The 24,458-nt window shown below is 43.2% G+C and overlaps 1 protein-coding gene across 1 annotated transcript; it reads right to left on the reverse strand.

Moving 5' to 3' along the window:
- Nucleotides 1–647: 647 nt before the first annotated feature.
- On the reverse strand, nucleotides 648–22,362 carry LOC308315276 (transketolase-like). Its single transcript, XM_080763164.1, has 14 exons — nucleotides 22,251–22,362; nucleotides 20,062–20,179; nucleotides 19,085–19,198; nucleotides 17,369–17,466; nucleotides 13,061–13,252; nucleotides 12,775–12,893; nucleotides 9,426–9,622; nucleotides 8,803–8,967; nucleotides 6,484–6,640; nucleotides 5,081–5,211; nucleotides 4,838–4,921; nucleotides 4,034–4,127; nucleotides 3,498–3,620; nucleotides 648–901 (listed from the first exon to the last, which is right to left on the reverse strand). Exons 1-14 carry the CDS (start codon nucleotides 22,355–22,357, stop codon nucleotides 714–716), a joined length of 1,887 nt encoding a protein of 628 aa, XP_080619290.1. The 5' UTR covers nucleotides 22,358–22,362; the 3' UTR covers nucleotides 648–713.
- Nucleotides 22,363–24,458: the final 2,096 nt, after the last annotated feature.

Consider the following 24,458-nt stretch of genomic DNA (forward strand, 5'->3'; position numbering starts at 1 on the left):
AACAGGGGAAGAAGACACACTCGAGACATGAACATTGTGAAGAAACCTTTTCCTTTTATTGTTGTGAAACAGTCCCTGCTATGTCAGGATCAAAATGATTAAAAACAGTCAGTGCTCAGTCAGAAAGTTCTTCCACACTGCTCGCTGTGGTGAGGTCGAGGGATTTTACAAAGTAGATGTGGGTTGGGTTTGTAACGAGACATGACATATAGCCGCCTTCAAAAATGTGACAGGATTCCACAGAGGAAGAAAAATAATAATAACTTCACTTTTACTCCAAAACACGTTTACTGACTTTACCGACTACATCAGTACTGGAACTTTCTCTGGGAGCTATGCACGGGTAGACAGGGTCGGTGTGAACACACAAAGGAGCATGGTTAGGGTTGGGGGGGAGGATTGGGTTAACTCAAGAGGGAGAATGGGGTAGATATCAAAACCACAGCAATGACACTTAAAACAGAAATATAATTTTCCCTCGCTTTCTTTCCTCAAATGAACACTATATCCATATGCCTACTAACTGTTTGTAGTGGAGGGATGGAGGGAGGGAGAGAGCATGTGTGGGGGCGAGCCCACGGGTGCTTTTCCCTCTCCATGTGTTTTCTTTTGTTGTTTGTTGTTGTCGTCTCCATGGTGAGGTGACACAAAGTTACCGAAGCGTCCGTTTGTCGTGTTCATGGCCCCGCCGATGTGTGGAACCACCGGTCTTATTACTTGGCGTTGGAGGAGTTGCTGAGCATCTTGCGCACCGCCTGGGCGATGGCGTCGCGGTCGATGCCAAAGATCCGGAGCAGCTCGCTGGGCTTTCCGCTGCGGGGCACCTGCGACACGGCCAGGCGTTGGACGGTGAAGCCCGTCTCGTTCACCACGGCCGAGCACACTGCCTCTCCCAGACCGCCTGCATGGAGAGATCAAAGGAGAACAGGGAACTCATGGCTGGGAAGAAAGACTAGATAGATGTTGGGTTTGGTGATCGATCACATAATGGTTTTATACCCATTCAGGACGGGAACCCCTGTTGGCATTACTTTAAACCTTAGCTATTGAAAAATAGCAGATCTACAAGCTGTGTGGCACACGCTATGAGCTTGTAGATCTGCTATTTTTGGAAAGTCTTGAAAATGTGCCGCTATATATTAAATAATATAATAATAATAATACTAAATTATATAACTCAAATCTCTCCTTCGGGGAACAACATATTTTCAGATGGGGGTCGGCGGCCAATTGCATATATTTTTGGGGGTCCTTGACATGAAAATGTTTGAGAACGACTGACATAGAAACTGTCATGATTTAAAAGACATTTTGTAGAATTGACCTCAGGTCTAAATGGGTTAAAACTGTAAATATTTGAAGAAACCCTGGAAATGTAATGAATGAAAAAGGTTTTGAATGAGGAAAAGCAATGCAGTGGATTTATCTTAAATTAATATTAATTCCTCACAATGACGTTTTAAAGCAATATTTTAAAACACTGACAAATCTAGCTCTATTTTGTGCTCTAACATTTAAATGAACACATGTATTATAGGCCTACACTTAAATATTTTCAGCCATAAGGTGCACTTCCTTCCTACCATTCGTATGTCCTCACTTGCTCTTCTGCTTACTTATTTCACCTTTGCTTCTATCCTTCTCTCCCCTGCTTCCTTCCTTCACTCCTTGTCTTCCAACCAGCTGTCATATCAGATCACTCACACCTCCATGGTCAGTAGAGTTCAGCCGTGATGTGATGTTCACTGACAATAACGACAACGCCCTCCCAATGCGTTCTCACTCCTCTCTATCACTCTTTCCATCATTGCTCCTCTCCAAGCACTCTTTTCTCTCTCGCCTTCATCCTTCTCCTTCGTTCCTTCTCGCTGTCTTCTCCACATCCACCTACAGGTATAATCATTCCACTCTCAAGCTCCTATACGCTCAATTTCTTCTTTGAACTCTTTCCTGCTTTTATCTCACAAATCTTTCTTGATACTTTCCAAATCTCTCACACCATCCTCCTAATTTCTCTCCTTTTTCCTCCACCCACCCTCCATCCGTCCATCCATCTATCACTCTTTGCCCGGGTTATTTTATTCCTTCTCTGCGTCCTCCCCCCCCCCCCCCTCCCCCTTCCCTACTCTGACCATCAACTATTTTCTCCCTTCTCTTATCTATCTCTCCCTCTCATTTCCTTACACGCCATCCACTCCTCTGCTAACCTCTGACAGTTATATCCATGGTTGTGTGATGTTGGGAGTGAGGAACAGGCTCGGTATGGAGGTGTTGGAGGCAAGGCATAGAGTGGGGGTGGGGAGGTGTGGCGTTGCACTAGCCATGAACCCATCTGTGGTCTGGGACTAATAATTGGTGTGACATCCCCCTGAATAGCCTTGAGCCTCCACCCTGTGTGCCCCCTATATTGTTAAGACCCCCTCATTGGTACAGTATAAAACAGATGCACACACACATCGCTACAATGTAATGTTCTTTGACAGCTGTACCCTTTGTCCTGTCTGCTGCCCCCCCCCCCACACACACACGCACACGCACATATACTGTACATACAATACACACACCGATATGCCATCGCCCGCTACCACTGTCAGACCTATCCCTCTCTACACATTTGTACCCCCTGCGATTCAACCTCCAACCCTCTCTAACCCTGGTTCCCCCAAACATGACCCTCACATACTGGCCTGTCATAATCCATTCATGTACTGAAAATGTGCAGTATAAGAGTGTGTGTGTGCGTGTGTGCGTGCATGCGTGTGCACACGCATAATCTACATGCATGTGTGCAAACATGCATTCAGTGCGTTTGCATCAAAGGCTGGTCAATTCTAGGTTAATGGTTCAAAGTGAGGTTCCTGTGACCAGCAGCGTAACTAGGTGTCAATAGGCCCCCACGCAGGCTGATCCCCCAGGCAGGCATTTATTTTATTTGTCTATTCTATGCTTCTATCTATCTTATCTATCTCTTAAATTTCTAGTCAGAAGTAGTTTCTGAGTTAAAATTGATAAATGAATGTGTAAGCAACTGTAACACTAGTGCATTCTATGCTTGTTTCATGTGCTATTGTGATTGCACTGGACTCACCGCAAATATGACTTTATTGATCATTTAGTAAGTATCGTGTTTATATTAGAGATGCTATTAAGCCCTATGATTTAGCCTAAAGTTCTATGTTGGTATGACATCAGTATGATGCAAAATGTATCTCCAAAAAGCTCAGGGAACTGAGAAAAACAAATGTCTTTGTTCATATGCATGCTTTGACATTTGTAAAGCTGGCTGCAGCTATATTGTTAGTTTAATTGAATGTTGACCCCTTCATCATCATTGATGTTCTTTATTCCACAATACAGTGGAAATAGAGAAAGGAAGGTGAGGAGAGAGATATCCGACACAGAATGGGGACATGTGACACAGAATAGGAACATGTGACACAGAATGTCACACCATTATTGGGCCCAGCGCTGTTTATATTTTGTTTTTGTGTAACCACCTTCATAGTAGTGGTCCTCCACTGTGATGATGCGTCCCCTGGTTGCCTTGGCGTTCTCAATGATGGTCTTGGAGTCTATGGGCTTGATGGTGAAAGGGTCAATCACACGGATGTTGATTCTCTCTGGGAGTGGAGGCAAGAAAGTTTAGTTTAGTTTAGTTAGTATTAGTAATATAACACACTTAATCAAAACTAAGTATCACAACTAAGTAGTATCTAAGTTGCTTTGTGCAGAAAAGAGCCCATTGGGCGTATGAAAAAGTGACAGACAGACATTTTCATCTTGCAAATGGTAAGCATCTTCAATGCCAAAAGAGGTACTTTTGCATTGCAGGACATCTAATACCATGTTGCTGACGGAAAGCTCTGTCAACATCAGTTTATAAGAGCCCATGACGTCGTACCTTAGCTCGAGAGTTTCCATGAACCTCCGCTTAACTGGTAACCAGGGAACTAGTTCCCATCTATTTGTATAAATGTATAGCAAGAAGGTAACTGCAGTTTATAATCTTTAATCCCTCTGCTTTGTACTGTACCTTTCTTTAACTGTTCAGCTGCAGCCAGAGCCTCATGGAGAGTCACTCCTGCTCCAATCACAGTGACATGGTCATCAGTAGTCTTGTACACAACCTGAAGGGTAGAAAAGTATTTTAATTGCATAATGTAGACTAGATTTCACTCGATAAATAGTTAATGTGAAATAAAAAAGAAAAAGCATCTGGGAAAACGTCTAGCAGGCTACCGTATTTTACACATGCCACTAATTTCTTTATGTATAATTCGGCCTGAAATGTGTTAGCACACTATAGTAGTCTCAAAGCCAGATGAATCAGAGCTCTCTGCCTACCAATACATGTGGTGACATCTGAATTCAATGTATGGGCTAGAAGAATCTAGATAGAACAGTGGCGAAAACCTCCGCTAACAAAGGGTCAAAGCTCTGCTTTGAGAAAACAATCCTGGTATCGCCCTGGCATTTTCTTGCCAGGGCAACGGCTGATTCGGTCTGGCTTTAGCCAGGCTAGTATCGCCCTAGGTAGGACCACCAAGTCTTTGCATTGGTTCTGTAATGCAAAGACTTGGTGGTCGGATCCAAACCTTTTCCACACAGTTTTCCACTAAAATGAATTTAAATGTCACCAGACGTAATGGTGAGAATGGCGGATATCTCTGCTATGTCTGCCTACGGTACGTGAGACTACAACCAAGTACGCAGTAAAATACTTGATGTTAATTTATCCATTTACCTATAATTCCATTTGTACACTAAGTATGAACACTAAGTATAGTGGGATAGTAGGCCGCTACTCATTTCTGTGACATGTGTATGAACTTCAAACCTTAGCCTGTCCAACATGGAAGTCCTCGTTGCCATTATAGAGGACGTTGTTTTCTGGACGACTGGTTCGGATGAAACAGAGACCCTAGCGGACACAAGTGATGAATCATATGGTATTTATTACAATCATTATTCAATGTTATATGTATTTGGTTGTTTTTTCAATACGTAAATCCCTTACTATCAATCCCCTTTTCATTTAGACACCTTCTTTATAGTACTATAAAGAGCATTGTGGGTATACCTTTGTGTTGGCGGCCAGTTCCACTGCCTTCTCGGTCGAGACGCCGTCGCTAGGGTAGAACACTGTTGCCGTGGGGATGGCTCTGAACATGGCCAAGTCCTCCAGACCCATCTGAGAGGGCCCGTCCTCGCCTGACATGCACGTGCACACATACACACACACGCGCGCACACACACACACACACACACACACACACACACACACACACACACACACACACACACACACACACACACACACACACACACACACACACACACACACACACACGCGCACACGTGTTAGGTGTAGTGATATTTGACATTGTTGGAGGCATTAGTGGACATGCATGCATTCGGGCACTGTGGGCATGCAATGTACCTGAGGGGGTGGAGAGGAAGAGGAAGAGGAGGAGGAGGAGGTTAGAGAGTATCGGGCCGCCTCCTCACCACCACTTCCGTGACACGGAAACAATGAGAGGCAGAGAGGAGGGAGGGGAGGAGAACTGATACGGGGCAGGAATGGACCAACAGAAGAGGTGAAGAAACGAGTTCAGGGTTGAGGAACATCAAAGAACCACAGAATACAGTGCAGTGAAGACGAGAGATCCAAACCACATTATACAAAGTAAAACCCTGCGGAATACGCAATTGATTGAGTATACCTGGATCCCATTGTTCTGATGTGAGGAATGTGGCCAAACATATTCTTGTGTTTTCTGTTTATTTCTCCGCAAAACGATGATGTTCAAATGCGTCGTTTCATGTCATTAGAGCGTACGACATGTGTGCCTGCCCCAGTAATGTGAAATGAAGCATTTACATGACCAAGATGCAACAAACATACACAGAAGACATAGGGTATTTTTGGTCACACTATATTAAAGATGGAGGGAGTGCCGTGATTTTCCATGTTTTTCATGTGTTTATGAGGTGACAGTACTTCATTAGACCCCTTGGTGTGGTTATGTGCAACGATGTCTTCCTTTTGGTATTTAGGGCTTCTTCCTGAAACCTTGACAGTCAAACGTACCAATGAAAGAAACAGTGATATAGTGACATCACCCCATCATCATCCTCTCCCCTAACCCTTTATCATACAACAGCTGTGGGTGCGGCTTCATTTCAGGTGGATCACCACCAATCACCACCAGGCAAACCTGAACTGGTGGGCATGTCCACATAGAAATGACATTTTAACAAATACTGTACACTTAAAAAATAAAAATCTTCCTCCTTATATAATAATAACACCTGATGATCATGTTTTAGGGTGGAAAAGAATCACGGCACTCCATCTTTAATGATCTCCTCGCATCATAACATTGGGATTTAGGTTGAAAAGTTTTCTTTGCCTCTATTCTATAATCTAGAAAGGGTCAAAGGTCAGTGTGTCCAGGCTGTGATTGGTGGGGAGACACTGACCGATGGAGACGCCGCAATGGGAGCCACAGAGGTTGATGTTGCTCTCGGAGATGGCGGCCATGCGAAGTTGGTCGTACGCCCGGGTGAAGAAGGTGGCGAAGGTGCTGGCAAACACCACGTTACGGTCCCGCGCGGCACAACCGACCGCCACGCTAACCTAGGGAGGGGAGGGAGCAGGGAGAGAGGTGTGTGAGAAGGGGAAGGAAGAGTGTAGACAGGAGACAATAAATACACAGTACCATTATTTCTGTTAATTGAAGGGCTTCCGTAGCTGAGTGGGTAGAGAGCATGGGTGGAGTTTATGGTGGAATTGGACTACATGTGTAGTCAACTTGGCAGTTTACAACAAACCCGCCCCCCCGGGACCATCGGGTGGATCATGATCTTGGGGAAAAACATGGTTGTCCAAAGCAGCCTATTTTACAGGAATTCCCCACAAAGTCATTGGAAAAACCAAACGTTTGTTTTCCACCTTTTATTACAAGAAGCATGCGTGGATGGAATATTCAGTTTCAAAGGATGCAGTCTTTTGTTTTGCGTGGAGACACTTCCAGAATGACAGCAAGTCAGTTAAAAAAATATGGAACTCCCGTAGTGCTGAAAGTTATATGGAGCAGGCTTGTGTGTGTGTGTGCTGTGCTGCTGTAGGCCAACTACCTAAATAACTCATTTTTAGGGGTGTTATAGGGCATTGTAAAAAGCGCAAAAATAACTACGCCCATGCCATGGTAGAGAGATGCCAGCTGGGAATCAGAAGGTCGCCGGTTTGCCCTTGGCTCGCCAAGTCTACATATTGAAGTGACATTTGTGTGCTCATCTGAGCTATCTGAGCAGCCATCTGCTGGGTGATGCAGTAAAAGTAATTTCACCTCCCCGGGGACCAGAAAATATTGCCTTTCCCATAACTCCTGGTTCTCCAGCATCCCAATGTTACTTAAGACTAAGCTTCAGACTTCCCAAAACAAACTAATTCGACTACTTTTCGACCATGACCCACCTACTACCAACCCATTTTGCTAGTCTAAACTGGCTCCGGGTAGAAGACGGGGTTAAACAATTGAAAATGGGCTTGACCTTCAAAATTGTAAATGCAACCTCACTCTCGATGCCCTCAGTGTCTGCATACGTGACTAACTACCGCAAAATTGTGAGCAACACCCACAGCCACAATACTAGAGGGAGTGAGAATCTGGCACCTGCACCCATTTTCAAAATAAATATGGGTAAATTCCCCTTCTACAGCACCGCCACCAAAGCGTGGAATGCCCTGACCCCCCTTTTCCCCTCATTGTATACAGTGTTTTTACCTATGATGATATTGAATTTTAGTCATGTCTATGCATTGATTGCATAGGAGGGCCTAAATGGAAACAAGTCAGCAAGGACTTTTTTTTGGTGCTATCCCTTTAGTGTTGCATATGGCATAATAAACCATACTGTTTCTGCCATATGGCATGATGTTTTGTAAGCTCAATACCGGAATCACTTAATATTTAATGTGACATCACTACGACCAAGCTACAGTATTTAATGAATGCAGATAGCCAGTGACCTATTTCCGGGGGTCCTATTGTTTGGCAGCCATCGAGTCACGGGCACAAAACAAAGGCTCGTTAACTGGGATAGAAATGTTGATGATGGTAAAAGATAATGTGGGTGACATGATTAATTATCTTTCTCAATGGAATCTTGGGCAGCAGAGGAGAAGAATTTGATTAGGGTGACATTATAAGGTGAATCAGTGAAACAAAGAAAGGTTAATTAAAAGAACATGAGGATAAAGTCACAGCTCAGGAAGTGAGTTTATACAAAATGTGCCAAAACTGCCAAAATGCTGCATAATTATGATACTACTGATACAGAATAATAAAATATTTGATTATTCGTTCTCAGGGTTCAAAGTCGATTATAAACAAATATACATTTAATTGGATTTGTGTGTGGATTCACACTACTGTATGCTCAGAGTTCGACGTTAGTGAAAATGAAAGTAAACATCAAAATCACATTCATAAACCAGTTGAAATGTTGGACCCGGTCCGAGTTGTAATGTTACTCAGCCATTTAAGACAAGGTAGGCTTAACCAGGCTACTTATATTAAATGCATAACCCAGGTACGCACACACGCCTATCACACCAACAGGCTTCTTCCAGGTAGGCTTAACCAACAGGCTTCTTAGTTCCAGGTAGGCTTAACCAGGCTACTTATATTAAATGCATAACCCAGGTACACACACACACCTATCACACCAACAGGCTTCTTCTACTATAGGCCACTAATCAATGTTACTGTATGACATGCTTAGGCCAGATCTCACCATGTTTTGCTCTGCGATGTAGCATTCCACATAGCGGTTAGGGTGTTCGTTCTTGAAGAGCTCGGAGAAGGTGGAGTTCTTGGTGTCTCCGTCCAGAGCTATGACGTGGTCGTTGTAGCGTCCCAGCTTGGCCAGAGCAGCTCCATAGGCCTTCCGTGTGGCGATCTACAGAACATTACATGATGGACAGAGACGTTGTCATTTCTTTCTTGCTCGAGAAAATACAGGAGCAATCTTTGTAACTTTTCCCCCATCATTGCACATTCAGTGACTCAATAACTATTGAAAAATAGCAGATCTACAAGCTCATAGCGCGGCACCGAGTGCCGTGCTACGAGCTTGTAGATCTGCTATTTTCGAAAGGTCGTGAAAATGTGGCGCAAATCAAATTATTCTTTCAGAGCGAATGTTTTTAACTCAAACCTTCTTGGGGGATCCCTGGAACTACATATTTTCAGATGGGGGTCCACGACCAAATACAGATAATTCTGGGGGTCCTTGACATGAAAAAGGTTGAGCAGCACTGACATAGAGCCATAGGTGTTTCAGAAAACTTTTTTTTAATCTGCCTCAAGTCTAAATGGGTTCATTTAACTCTGAGAGAGCGTGTACACTCTGAGCACCTTTTCCCCGGGTTTGTAGGTGGGTGCGCTTGGCATGCGGACGTTGCGGAGGCTGACGGGTGGAGCGTCTTCGCTGGGCGGAGCAGGGTAGAGGCGCTTGCTGCTGCTTACGAGGTGTCCCTGTAGCTCCTTCACCACACTGTCGGCCATATCTTTAGGGAGGGGCTTCCCATGCCAACCCATCTTATCCTCAGCCCCTGGAGAAGAGAACAAGCACAGTTATCACACATACTTGACTGCACAAATTGACACTAATTAGCCCCCATTACAAAATATATACGCCAAGGACCCCCATTAGAGAAGTTTTTACGGCTCTAGCAGTGACTCTCAAACATTTTAATTTCAAGGACTGCCAGTTTGACATGCATTAAGCTACGGATCCCTATTTAATGGCATTTTTATATCTGGGACCCCCAATTTATATTGTAAAATCAATGTTAATTTAACTCTGAGAGTGTATGTCGTATATTCTCCTGTAGATCTGTACCTTATTTTCCTAATGCAGAATGAACACAACACACGAGTTCCGATTTCCCAGGCCAAGTCCGTCTTTATTCAATCAAGGCATCTCCCATCGTTACAGGTTACAAGCATATAGCAAAGTCATCTCTTCCCTTTGATAGCAGCACAGGCCAGGGTGACCGTCCCGTGCTCCTCCATTTTTCCAACTCCCCAGCCTCAGAGCACAACCACCAACCCCAAGTCCTTCTCCATCCACCCCTTTTATCCATCCCCCTCCTGCAGTCTGGTGTCACCTTTTGTGTGTGTGTGTGTGTGTGTGTGTGTATCATAAAATGTAAAGAGACAAAATGTAGTCTGTTGGCTCTGTCATTGAACAATGAAACAGGAAGGCCCAAATCCACAGGTGGTCTAGACCCTCAAGGTAATATCAGATACAAGATCACTCAAGATTTATCTAGTCAAAGAGTGAAGCCACGAGGCTTCCTGCCTGTGGACCATTGATATGCAAATAGTTTAAGACACTGTGGGGTGGGTGATGACTCACTTCGGTGAGACAAATGGCCATGCAGAAATGTACCATTATGACTAAACAAGTAGATATGAATTATGCTATATGATTCAAATTACACGACACGTACAAATGGAACCATTTGTACACTCTCATTAGTTACAGACCCATAAGGGTCCAAAATTGGTTCCAAACTACCATTTAGCTGTGGGGACCAACTGGAGCTCCCTCAAGGACCCCCGGACAACACTTTGGGAATCACTGCTATATATTATATATAGTGGTGGAAAGTATAACTAAGTACATTATCTTAAGTATTGTACTTAAAAGTACAATTTTGAAGTAGGCTATTTGTACTTATTTTTATTTCCAATTTCCAGTAGGCTACTTTTACCTCTACTTCACTACATCTCAGAGACAAATATTGTACTTGTACTCCACTACATTTATTTTAAAACTTTAGTTACAATTTACTTTGTAGATTTTGATTATTACAAATCTAGCCGATCTACAAGCTCACAATGTGTCGCGATGTGACACATAGCGAGCTTATAGATCTGCTATTTTCAAAGGATTTGTATACATAAGTAAAAAATGGGAGTACTTTTCCCACCACTGCCTATATATAGTGCACCTTGCAAACCTTAAACACCTGCCACTCATGCAGAAGTCTTCTACCTCAGTGGATTACAATGCTAAACTCAAGGTCAAAGGCCACAACATCTGAGGCAATGTTATATACACATACTCTTCTATCTCTTTCTCTCCTTCTCTTACCCTTTCTTACATTAAAGCCCTTAAGCCAGTGCCGTACTGCCGTCTCTACGTATACGCGCAGTGCGTATTGCGCGTAGGGCAACACGCCAAGGGGGGCAACAAAATGTGCCAAAAAGTGCCAAGCCGACCGCATAATAAGGAGCAGCCATGTGTGCGTCCTCACAAACGGCAAACATAGCCGATCTGAATGACGAAATGCAGCGCTCTCAGCGGAGCAGCACAATTACATCCCTGATTAAAACCAACACTTCTTTCACTACTCTTTGTAATTACTAACAATCTATAGTCTATATGAATGTTAGACAATGCACAATGTACTTTCAAAAACTGATACAATATTTCTAGAATTGATATGCTATATTCATATCGAGCATCTCGATAGTTCAGGCAAGCACGGTTGTCAGACATTTCGTTTGAGGCTCAATGTATGCCCTTAAAAAGGGTTCCATTTTATTTTCAGGCTCTGCCTCTGGGGCGTTAGTGACCTCATATTCTGTGTCATGCTTGCGCAGATAATCGGTAGTATCACACCCACACACTGAATGCATTATCATTGCAATTAGTGGTTAATCCGGATGAAAGTGTCTGACTGAATTGTACGTACTTTATATTTGTGTGATGCTAGAGAGCAACCAACCAGGTCAAATGCCTTGTACGTGCAGCAACCTTACTTACTGACTTATGTCAGATTCTGATTCATGATGTTTAACTGTGTGTACTCATCGACTTTTAAATAGAGAGCTGGAGTAATGTCTCTTTATCTCTCCTTCTCTGTTATGTCTCTCTCTCACACGTGTGTGTGTGTGTGTGTGTGTGTGTGTGTGTGTGTGTGTGTGTGTGTGTGTGTGTGTGTGTGTGTGTGTGTGTGTGTGTGTGTGTGTGTGTGTGTGTGTGTGTGTGTGTGTGTACACTGTTATCACAACATCACACAATGAGCTGCGGGTCAGAGTGTGTCTTACACATTCTGAGGGATTACTGGGCTGCTGTAGCTAAACCACTGAACCGCTGCCTGGATTACAACAGGTTAGGGTGCCTCTCGGACCGTGTGTCTCAGTGTGTTGTCCTAAGAGCGTAGGTCTTGACCTTGTGTCTTGTTGGAATAGCCTTTGTTAGAGTGCCAACCTGTGGGACATGGTGCGTTAAGCAAGGTATTGGCATTCATCCCGTTTCATTGTTTTTTTGGGTATGTGGTTTTATAGTATTCAGCGGGGGGGAGTGTTGGGGGGGGGGGGGGGGGGGGGGGGTTGATAATCGGCGACTATCCCTTGAAGTGTGTCACGAAAGGGTGCAATGAAATAATGCTGCCGCGATGTGTTATGTCATTGTTTTAGCAGTGGCACCATAGAAATATTTAACCACACAAACAATGGGATGTGTTTGTAATTGGACTAAGCAAACCTTTCATTGAGCACCTGTGTGATGTGTAATGTAGGTTCATTAAGTGGACGTCGAGGGGTGAGAGGTGTTGCCTATATACAATAGAAACAGAATGTATGTCTCAAAACACACGTGCCAGTAGTCAAGTGGTTTAAGTACCGGGGGAGTATTGTGATGATGAATGAGGCAGTATTATCAAAGAGCGTGTTGGGGTTTTGTTTGTACCTGGGATGCCTTTGCCCTTGATGGTCTTGGCGATGACGGCAAGGGGCTGGTGGCGTGGCTGGCTGAGAACTTTGCAGAGCTCCTCAACACTGTGGCCATCCACAATGATAGACTGCCAGCTGAAACAATCACAGAGTCAACTTTATGAAGAGTTCATACACATAAACAGTGTGTATTCACTGTCGTTCTCACTTAATCCCACACAAAACCCCAGACACACAAATGCACACATCTTTGTATAATACAGTGCACACGCATGACAACCACACACAGTATGTCCACTCACCCGAAAGCCTCGCAACGTTTCTGGTACTTCTCCACGTGATGCTGGAGGGGCGCTGGGTCACTCTGGCCCAGGCGGTTGATGTCCAGGATGGCCACGAGGTTGTCCAGTTGGTAGTAAGAAGCAAACGCCATGGCCTCCCACACAGATCCCTCAGACATCTCCCCATCGCCCAGCAGGCAGAACACACGGTAGCTGCATGGAGAGAGAGAGATTTATTATTTCACTTAGAGACTTGAGCATCAATGCAATTGTGTTTTATTAGGTCGTTATTTGTATTTGTAAATGTCTGTCAATGAAAACTGTTTCTCAATTAACCTACAACCTGATTACAACTAAATTAAATGTAGATCACACTTGTGTGAAGTGCACAGTGCTTTTTAGCATGATGATGATGTCAAGTTTAAGACAGACAGACAGACAGACAGACACTACCACAGGAGTGCAACACACACCGCTGCTGGACACAAGGCAAGGTGAAACCATGTGCTATTGTCTCTTGCAGAGGAGCATGGTAATTTTCCATAAAATTCTTTATCTTGTCTCAAACCATCACCCTCTAACAGCCACACACACACACACACACACACACACACACACACACACACACACACACACACACACACACACACACACACACACACACACTACTCGCTTCCGTGGCATAACGACACCTGACAGCTTTCCAGTCAAATAGACACATTCTCATTAAAGCTGGAAGATCTGCAGAGACACAGAGCATTATGGCTCGCATTCCACCCTTCACCACAGAGAGAGAGAGACAGAGACAGAGAGAGAGAGAGATGGGGTGCGGTAACAAACACAGATGAGGAAGACAAAGAAAGGAATTCCTGAGGCTGCAGACAAGAGAGGGAGAGATCAAGGGAGGGAGGGAGAGAAAAAGTGATGCACTACAAGGACAAGACAATACTGTGTGTGTGTGTGTGTGCGCGCGCGTTTGTGTGTGTGCGTGCGCGCATGCGTGCGCCTGTGTTCTCCTTCTGTTTCCCTTCGCCTAGTGGAAGGTGAGAAAAACAGACAAGGTGACACCTCTTCTTGTAAACAATCCCAACTCTATAGCCAGCTGATGCGCCTCAAACACACATGCATACATAAAGCTATGATTCTTTCCCCCCACATACACACCCATAGAGCCAAAAGCACTAAGTTAAGAACTCTATGAACATGCTATCCCTGCCCTGGGGAGGCTGCTACTATAATTCCATTATCCTATCCGGTGGGCTTTGTGTAAAGCATGAATACATATGAATACAACACTGTTGATTTAATAAAGTGGTAGTAACAATTCAAAGGTGGCGTGTTGGTTAAATGAAATCCTTTTAGTAAATTGAGCTGGGCCCACACAAGCGTGAAGATGAGGACTTTTCTGTAATTGTGTAATGAAGACTTTTCTGTAATTTTGTAATGATAAATGCTCTGGCCTATCCGACAGTATACAGTAGTCTTGGCTTGGTGTGTTCATTCATACATTCATGTAAGTTTGATTTAAATTAATGTTTTATTAAGGTTATTTCACATTGTCTGTCTGGGTTCAGATAAAGTCTGGAAAAATGTCTTTTGGACGACCTACTTTTAAAAGTACAGGTGCGTAGGAGTAGGCAGACAACGTATGACAAGAAAAGTCCAATAGAAATTAGATAAATTTGCCCCCGGGACGCAAACTAGTGAATATAGCAGGTTTACAAGCTGTACTGCAGTTACTTTTGATGAAAGCAGTAATGAGGATTTCTGTGTCAATGTTAATGGTGTTGTTAATTAGCCTTGCGTATGGGAAAGAAACACAAACACACACCCGGTCAGACATAGACACAGTCCCTTGCTTGCAATCACACATGCATTTGTGTGTAAGCAAGCGTACAGCACACACACACGCACACACACACACACACACACACACACACACACACACACACACACACACACACGTACACACGCATGCATGCATGCATGCATGCATGCATGCACACATGCGCACACACACACACACACACACACACACACACACACACACACACACACACACACACACACACACACACACACAGACACACACACACACACACAAATGCGACATTAAGTGAGCAAGAGAGATTATGGCGGAATTGCTCACATGTATGATTATTAGAGCAGAAGAAATCGGGTGCACACAAAATGCAGAGAGAGCGAATAGGGACAAGCCACATAGCAAGAGAGACAGAGACTCAGTAGAGTAAGAGAAAGCATGAGCAGCCAACACAATATGTATGCACTAGACTGATTGTTTCACGCTGTCTGCAGACAGAATAGAACAAGATAAACCCCTCTCTGTTCTGTCAATGTCTGTCACTTACTGAGTGAGTGGAGAAATTACAATGAATGAGCATGTAATAGATTTACCAGCACTTATTTATCATTTTTTGTAGATTTTAGAATATAAAGCATCTAGAAAAGCTATGGAATGACCCTGGAAAAGCTGGTTCACTTGTCATAACTCCGGATGGAGACACCAAGCTCTTCAACAACAAACATCTAGCCTAGCATGAACATTCCTCAATGGCCAACAGTAGAAGCCTGTGAGGGCCCGAGGGTGATGAGGGTAACCAGCCTGATGTGTGTGCCATGCCATGTCTTTGTTTCAGTCACTCTCTATTGTCCCACATGGACCATTAGAACAAGCCACAACAAAAGGGAATCTAGGAAATGTGATGTGACTCGTGTTTACAGTACATGCTAGGATCGGTTTTACACTCAAATGTGCATTTCTCATACAAAAACATGAATTTGAATCTAAAAGAATACATTGATTGACCATTGATTGTGCTGAATGATCAAGATTGAGTAATGCATCTATCTATTATTAAACGTTTCTGTCACAAGTAGATTGATTGATTGGACATGTAGCTCGGTTTATTTTATCTCCCTGAGATTATCATCAAATAATTGATTAATCGAGTGACAGAACATTTATGAAATGTAATAGTAATCTAATTACACTACCCAGTGTAGTGTAGAAAACACTACACTGGGTACTAGTTATTGGCAGAGTGTACCAGTTTACTGGCCTCAACTAAAGACTTAGGAAATATCCTATTGTACATTCACGTTCCTATGGCATGCCTCCTCAGTACCGGTATTTCTTTTAAAAGATTTTATGGGGGGCTTTTTGTGAGCCATTATTTGACAGGTACAGTTGAGAGAGACACGAGAGATAGCAGGGGGAGTAGCCTCGGAAACCGCAGGCGTTTTGGAGAAAAGAAAACCTGGGAGAGCGAGGTAGGAAAAGTGGCATAGGAGTGGGAGTGAACATTGTATTTCGCTAAACCAATAACAGTGCAGAGGGGTGCTGCGTTGCTACAAATTTGGTGATGTCAGCGTTCTCCACTGCGTTCTATTGGGGAGGGGAGGAGGAGGGGATCATTGGAAGGGGAGGCTGGCTCATTGGTGAACCAATAGGAAGTCAGCGTCGGTTTCCAGCACTAGTTGATTCCGCCCCTCTATGCTCAGAAAAGCATAGGGCTCTTTCAGGATAGCAGGGGAGTAACATATACAGCAAATGGCCAAGAAATCGGAGGACTCGCTGTTAGTTACCACTCGCCATGTAGTACACACTACACACCCTCACAACTTGGTTATCGGGACGCCCCTTCTCAGTATTTTGGGGTGCTGTTTAATCTCTCTTATGCACTCCAATGTTGTTCAGTAAACAAACATCCACATTAGTACTAACAGTATTCACAACTTAAACCCTATATACTTATTTGCCCCCCAGCAGTCTATATACTTACTAGGCCTGCACCTTTTTTTATTTTTGTTTACCTCTACATCTCTTAACTGAAAATACTGGTATGTCTGCAAAAAAACATTGCCAATTGTCATCTCATCCATGAATGGCAAAAGGTCTCATACTCTTATTTGTGGATTGGTATACCTACCTGTATGTCAGCCCACTGAGCCCAGGCCAGTGTCAAGGCAGGTTAGTTCTGAAGGTCTAAAGATGAAATGTCACCCCGTCATCACAGATGGGGCATTTCTGGCATGGCAGCACAGGGTCAGCAAGATGCTGTGTGTGTGCACGTGCGTGTGAGAGTGTGCATGTGTACCTTCATGATTGATGCTGGTCCTTGCACATACCTAGTTTGTGTTCTAAAGTTACTTGCTGTCAGCAATACGTCTGTGAGTTTCTATATGTCAATGTCAGTGTTCTATAATTTCAGTCATTACCGGCGAATGTGCATTCAAAGTCTGTATCGGAAGACTGTAAGTGTTGTGCATGTGACTTTGTTAATGTCCATGCGTGCGTGCGTGTTTTACCTGGCCTTGTCAAAGTATTTCCCAGTGTATGCCATCCCACAGGCAGCTCCTAGTCCCTGGCCCAGGGAACCTGTGGCCACATCCACAAACTGCTGCTTCTGTTACACACACACACACACACACACACACACACACACACACACGTTGCAAACAGCAAAAGCATTAAATATGAAGTGGATCTAATAAATGGTTTGGTGTGTTTTCCAGCCAGGGAGATAGTGACAAAGATGAGTTTGTGAGACCAGACACAGAGGCAGTCAGCCCTCTCTGCTTCTTTCTTCTCTCCTGCAGACATGAATGACATGTTCTGGTCACAGACACACTGTCTGTGAACTGTCAACATTGTGCATTGTCTGTGCACAGCATGCTTGGTGTGGTGTAGAGTGAGTGTGTGTGTGTGTGTGTGTGTGTGTGTGTGTGTGTGTGTGTGTGTGTGTGTGTGTGTGTGTGTGTGTGTGTGTGTGTGTGTGTGTGTGTGTGTGCACAGTAATATATAGTACGTTTACTGTGTTCATAGTACAGTAGGATAGACAAACTGTGTTCTCCCCTTTGCCATCAAAGATAAAGCATAATATACTGTGTGCCGTATATAGCAAACAGTATATGGCATTGATGAAGCAACATCCTGATAAGTGCTGACAGGTTTTGTGCTGCAGTGTTTCAGAATAGCCATCTATAGTTAAATACCATTTAGGCAACTTTACCTTCTGTCAAATACCTGCAAAATGAACCAACTGCATGCTTATATACAATGTATTACTACAGAAGCTCCCCTCCAGTCCATTTCAAACTATGTAAAAAATAATCTTCTATGATTAATATTTTGTTATCTCCACTAGGCCAGGAGGTGGAGATTGTTTTAGCACCTCGGATCCACTTTTCATGGATGCAGTCAATAGGCCAAGGAAGACATTCCACATTATAACCCTTTTTCAAATTGGTAATTTGGTCTCACTCTTTAACTGTAGAATACTTCATACAGTCAAAATGTCGCTCTATAGGCCATGCCTAATTCTGCCTACCGGTAACTAGATTTTCTGCAATTTAGCTTTTTCTTCAAAACACACTTTTTGGTGTCTATCTACATCGCTATACAATATCATTATCATATTTTCCATTTTCTATGCCAAAATGCCTAAAATGATGAATGCATTGCCCAATGAACCTCAAATTTGAATCACACAAATGCGATTTCACAGAGACCCATAGAGGGTCCACAGATGCTACAAATGTCACTGTTTGTTGCATAAACATGATTTTCTTCACCCAATTAAGAACAAATGATCTCGGAAGTCTTGTGACAATGAGCATCAAACAGGGTTTTCATATTCCATACTGTTTCCTTGTAATTGGCATCCAAAATGAGTAGAAAGGGGGCTATTTGCTCTGCAGTTTCCTCATGTCCTGAGGGCTGAAACCCACGACTTATACATACTGTGCATCCCTGGCTAGGCAACGCAACGTGGCGGAGATATGTGCTCTGTGGAGTGCTGTTCCTAGTTTAACGTATTTCTTTATTTGTTCTGCACATCACACTATTACTTTAATAGGAGAGTGGGCACATGGTTAGGTTGTACGGCATTCGGAGTTTGATCCCAGAGCACCACTACACCATCACTGTAACATTATCGGGATTCTTGCTTTCAGAAGAATTGCTCAATTGCTCAGATTTGCTCTATTGCAAATATGAGTTGTGTGTTACTTCCGTGTCCTCACCGGCACAGGGTGTCCCTCCAGGATGGAGTCCACCTTGCGGAGGTTAAGTAGTTCACTCTCCTTCAGGTAGCCTGTCTCTGCCCACACAGCATACAGCACCGGAGCCGCATGGCCCTGAGGAAGCAACAGTCAAAGGTTGGGCTTCAAGTGATACAGAGTGACAGACATACAGACAGTGATAGTCTCTATACGACACTGTACAAATCCACCCAACGCATATTCATGGTCCGGAAAACATTTAAGTGTATTCTTTGCATTGGTAAATTGGATAATAAACAATCTTATAACTGCAGCTCTGTTATCAAACCTTGACTTCTTGGTGGCCTCATTATTATTGCAATGAGATTGACTCCTCACATGTTTGAAATCAGAGAAATGAACAAATCATGTAACTCATGTCTGACATGTGTATGTGTAAATTATATTCTATAAACAGGCACACACAGCATATCAAGCAGACAGACAGTATTAATCAAAGTGAATTTGAGAGTCATGAACGGAGTTACTCAGAGATAGAGTGAAGTGGGTTGAGTTGAGTTCAGGGAGAATCCTTTTTTTAATTTTTTTTTATGAGCTCCACGGTGACATAAGAACAGAACGGGTGCCAAACCCAAAGTCAGGCCCAAGCCCCCATGTCACTCCATCAGATTACTAAAGCACTCAGGGATTCCTCTCATAAGCCTTCCTGATAGAGATTGGTGGATGACCTACATGTAGTAGTAACTAGTAACACGATACACAGAAATAATGCCAAACTCAGACAGAAATTGTTCCACTGACATAGCTTGCAGCCTTGTGCACATACAAGACGGTACACAGAGAAGAAAACTTCTGATACATCAGCACGCGTGTGTATGGTTGTTGTGTGTGTGTGTGTTCCTGACATATAGTTCACATTTGAGGACAATTTGCACAATCTCACTAGTTAAATTAAAACTCAGGGTTTGACATTGTATGTGTAAATGTGTGTGTGTTACCTTGGAGAGAATGAAGCGGTCATTGTTGGCATTGCGTGGGTCTTCTGGGCGGTACTTCATGGTGTGGAAGAAACACACCGACATGATCTCCGCCACACTGCAGCATGATGTAGGATGGCTGAAATACAAAGACGCACATTTTACACATTTTACATGCAACAGTACACATGATGCAACAAGCAATTTCCAGCATGCATGCACAAACAAACGGATGCACAGCCGCGCACACGCACAAACACACACGCAAGTATGTTTCCGGTGTTCCGTATACATGTTCATTCCCGGAGGAAACTTAAATTAAATTTTAATTCTAATGCTAATTCTCTCACTATATCTTTTATTTTATGCTTGGTGTCTTTATCACTCACATGCTCATTACGTAAATCATCTCTCTCTCACACGCACGGTCGCACGCACGCACACACACACGCACGCACACACACTCGTGCACACAGACCCATGCATGCATTCTCTCTGTCGTAATGCCATTAACTATGAGGACATCATTTATATATTTTGCAGGCAAGACCAAGTAAAACAGGTCATACTTGAGCACTGTTAAAAAAAAAGCACTATTACACAATGGTATTAGTGGTTTAATTGAACTGAGACTCACACAATTGTATTAGTTTATTATTTGTGTAGATGTCCCCTTTTTTATTGTATATATTTATTTATTAAATTCAGTCCAAACTCCATGCTTCTAATACCTCGGCACTGTGGCCACCCACCATCAAACCTTTTCCCTCATTATCCTGAAACAAATAAAAAAATTACAAAAAACAAAAGCATAATAAGTGAAGGAAAATAATAGTAAGTAAATAATAGAAATTAACAGTTGATTGCTTAGCAATGAGATGATGTGAAATTAATAAAATGGATAAATAAAACAGCTTATGCTACTAATATAGAAAATAGTAAATGAAATGAACACGATTGTACTGGGTTCACAAAGTACTTAATAGTCAAATAATTGTGATGAATGTTTTTGGTAGTTTATACAATATATGGTGATGGATGAGAAGCATAAATCCCAAACCTTTCTTGGTTTGGATCTTAGAACTCAACCATCCCTGGTTATGGGGAAAAAAAACCTCATTTATACATTTGACTTCCCATTTGGACAGTTATCTCCTCATGGCAGTCTGGCAGTGTGGTTCGCAAACATTTTCATGTCAAGCACCCCGAATATATGTATTTTGCCGTGGACCCCTATAATGGTGATATTCACCCCTTTTTTCTCAAATTTGTATTTATTATTTATAGCAGACGTATACAAGCTCACTGCTCACAAGCACCACATCACGTCAAGGTTTCAAATAGGATTAAACTGCCCCCTCAATGACCCCATATAGCGGTCTCCGGACTTAACTTTGAGAACCACTAGGCTACTCTAAAGACAGGTGTTTGGTGGTGCTACCATGCATGCAGGCATAAGTATTAAGTGCTGTCCCGCGAGTCGACGGACGATGCTTCCATTCCAGCATCAGCATGTCCACGTCGTCACATCACCGTATATATAGAGTCGACCCACTTGTGTTAATTAAGAGACCGTACAATGCGCGGTCGCGGATCATGCGCCGCATTGCTTCTATCTTATATAACCCGGCCTTACCCATGCAGGGAAAGAGCATTAGGAATTAAGATCCAGAGGGCTGCATGAGTATACAGAGTGCACCACCTGCGTCGGCTGCGTGTATTAGTGGACTAGACTAGATAATCTCAAAAGCCCATATAGGCCGGCGACAACGTATGGCTATAGGCCTAATAATTGCATAATTATTATTATAAGCTACATACATTTCCACTGATAGTTGTGCAAAAAAACCTCTCACTCATTGCAGTGCACCACTAAACTCTTTCGGATCTCATTGCCCTCTCCGCAAAGTCAATGCAATTCAAAGTCAATCTTTTAATTTAAAACAGTCGATATTCGATACAATTGTATTATGCAGAGCAGAACTCATGCAGAATCATACAATAAATGTTGTATATATGTTGTCGACATGTTATGTTTTAAATGTATCCCAATATACGTTTTAAAATAATTTAAAGGCTATAAACATCAGTTTACCTGAAATAATCCTAAATAATCTGGAATATTAGGCTATTTTAAGAAAAAGAAGGGGGGGGGGGGGGGGGGTATATAGCCCTATATGAGACTATAGATAAAGCAGTTCGCCTCTCACCCGCTGCCTGCTGCGGTTGTCGCTTTGATGGAGTTGATCCGAAGCCGGGTGGCGATGTTCCGGAGCGCCTGCACCGTCTGCTGGTCCGGTTTGTGGTAGTCCTCCATCTGTGATCAGGCCGATGCACCTTACCTTACCTCGCCAAGAAACACTGGGATAAAAACAAGAGTCAAGAGTTAAAAGTCCCCGTTCGTTCTACTAGACAGGAGTTGTGAGTGACTGCACGACGGACGACCGCAGGGGTTAAAAAGACCGTGCCGGGTGAGGGTGACAGATAGATAGAGATAGAAACTGGGAGGGAGGGGGTGGTGGGGGGGTGGCGCAAAGGAGGTGGGCGCTGTGTGTGAATCTAGAATAGATAGAGGCATAGAGGAGCTCAAATGTTGCGTTACTTGACAGGCAGCAGACGCAAAGACGCGTTGTGAGTTGATTTGGAACAGCTATACATGCATGCATCATTGCGTCTTTACTCTCGCTGGCTTCCATTGACAATGAATGGTATAGACTGCAATTGCATCTTTTACATCTGCCTGTGTGAACGCACCATAGATATAGCACTACCTCAAAACCTGTAGCCAGCTATATTAGCCTATATTTTTTCTTTTCATTGCTAACCGTTTATATGTTGCCGTTTTTATTTATTTTTTCACACTCAGCGGACCTTATATTGAACTTAACTCTGAGATCCATAGCTCTAATGTGTTCTAAATGAAACACATTAGAGCTATGGACCAGAGCTATATTGAACTGTGCTTTCCTGACCTGTGCTTATTCTATACAAACTGTTAATACAGTTTTCAATCAATCACACATCGACCGTGCAGAGTGCAAAGTCCTGTCCAACATGAGCGTGCGTGCACACAACATGAATGAAATGAAACACATGCATGCTGTGTGATAGCGATAGTCTATAGCAGGGATAGGCCTACTCAAATAGATTTACCTGTGGGCCACATTACAAAAATGGCAAGGGGCCAGGGGCCAGTAGATAAAATTACGACATTAATGATACTTGATAACTTCTCTCTTTCAATTGCTTTATTTTCGCAAAATGTATCAAAGTACAATGTGCATGCACACAATATGTAAATAAATAAATGTGTTACATTTTCTTGCATAAACACAAAGAGCTGTTTCCATAACTGCACAAATTATTGCACATAACATGAGTAGCTGTTATAATAACATAATAACATAACATGAGTAGCTCTTTGCCTGTCTGCCTGTCTGTCTGTCCATGAGTAGTTATTTGTCTGTCTGTCAATGAGTAGCTGTCTGCCTGCCTGTCTATGAGTAGCTGTCTGTCTGCCTGCCTGCCTGTCCAATTGTCCATGAATAGCTGTCTGTCTGCCTGTCTGAGTAGCTGTCTGCCTGCCTGCCTAATTGTCCATGAGTAGCTGTCTGTCTGCCTGTCTATGAGTAGCTGTCTGCCTGCCTGCCTAATTGTCCATGAGTAGCTGTCTGTCTGCCTGTCTATGAGTAGCTGTCTGCCTTCCTGCCTGTCCAATTGTCCATGAGTAGCTGTCTGCCTGCCTGCCCAATTGTCTATGAGTAGCTGTCTGTCTGTCTATGAGTAGCTGTCTGCCTTCCTGCCTGTCCAATTGTCCATGAGTAGCTGTCTGTCTGTCTATGAGTAGCTGTCTGCCTTCCTGCCTGTCCAATTGTCCATGAGTAGCTGTCTGCCTGCCTGTCCAATTCTCCATGAGTAGCTGTCTGTCTGCCTGTCTATGAGTAGCTGTCTGACTGCCTGCCTGTCCAATTCTCCATGAGTAGCTGTCTGTCTGTCTGCCTGTCTATGAGTAGCTGTCTGCCTGCCTGCCAGCCAGCAAGTTGGTTAACAGAAAATAAATTGTTATGGCTGAGTAAAATAAAATACAATAAACACAATTTGCCTGAAAATAGATTACCCAGCTATGACCTTTTTCATGAAAAAAAATAAAAAATGAGTAGTGATATGGCTGACTGAGTAAAATAAAACAATCTACCTGAAAATAGATAGCTATAACTGAAGAGCAATTTCCGCAATTTCCGCAATTACCATTTCCGCAATTTCCTCAATTTCCATTTCCTCAATTTCCGCAATTTCCGCAATTACCATTTCCGCAATTTCCATTTCCACCATTTCCGCAATTACAATTTCCGCAATTTCCATTTCCGCAATTTCCATTTCCATTTCCAACTATTAATGGCAGCTGGGTTTCATCATTC

The sequence above is a fragment of the Protomyctophum bolini genome (genome assembly GCF_963924005.1).
Source record: "Protomyctophum bolini genome assembly, chromosome: 5".
In the NCBI taxonomy this organism is placed as follows: domain Eukaryota; kingdom Metazoa; phylum Chordata; class Actinopteri; order Myctophiformes; family Myctophidae; genus Protomyctophum; species Protomyctophum bolini.

Coding starts and splice junctions, on each gene's coding strand:
- LOC308315276 (XM_080763164.1), bottom strand. CDS start 22,357: ATGGAGGACTACCACAAACCGGACCAGCAGACGGTGCAGGCGCTCCGG. Junction 17,467..19,084: donor TGGAGGGACACCCTGTGCCG/GTGAGGACACGG, acceptor TGTGTGTAACAG/AAGCAGCAGTTTGTGGATGT. Junction 3,621..4,033: donor AGCTGAACAGTTAAAGAAAG/GTACAGTACAAA, acceptor CTCCACTCCCAG/AGAGAATCAACATCCGTGTG.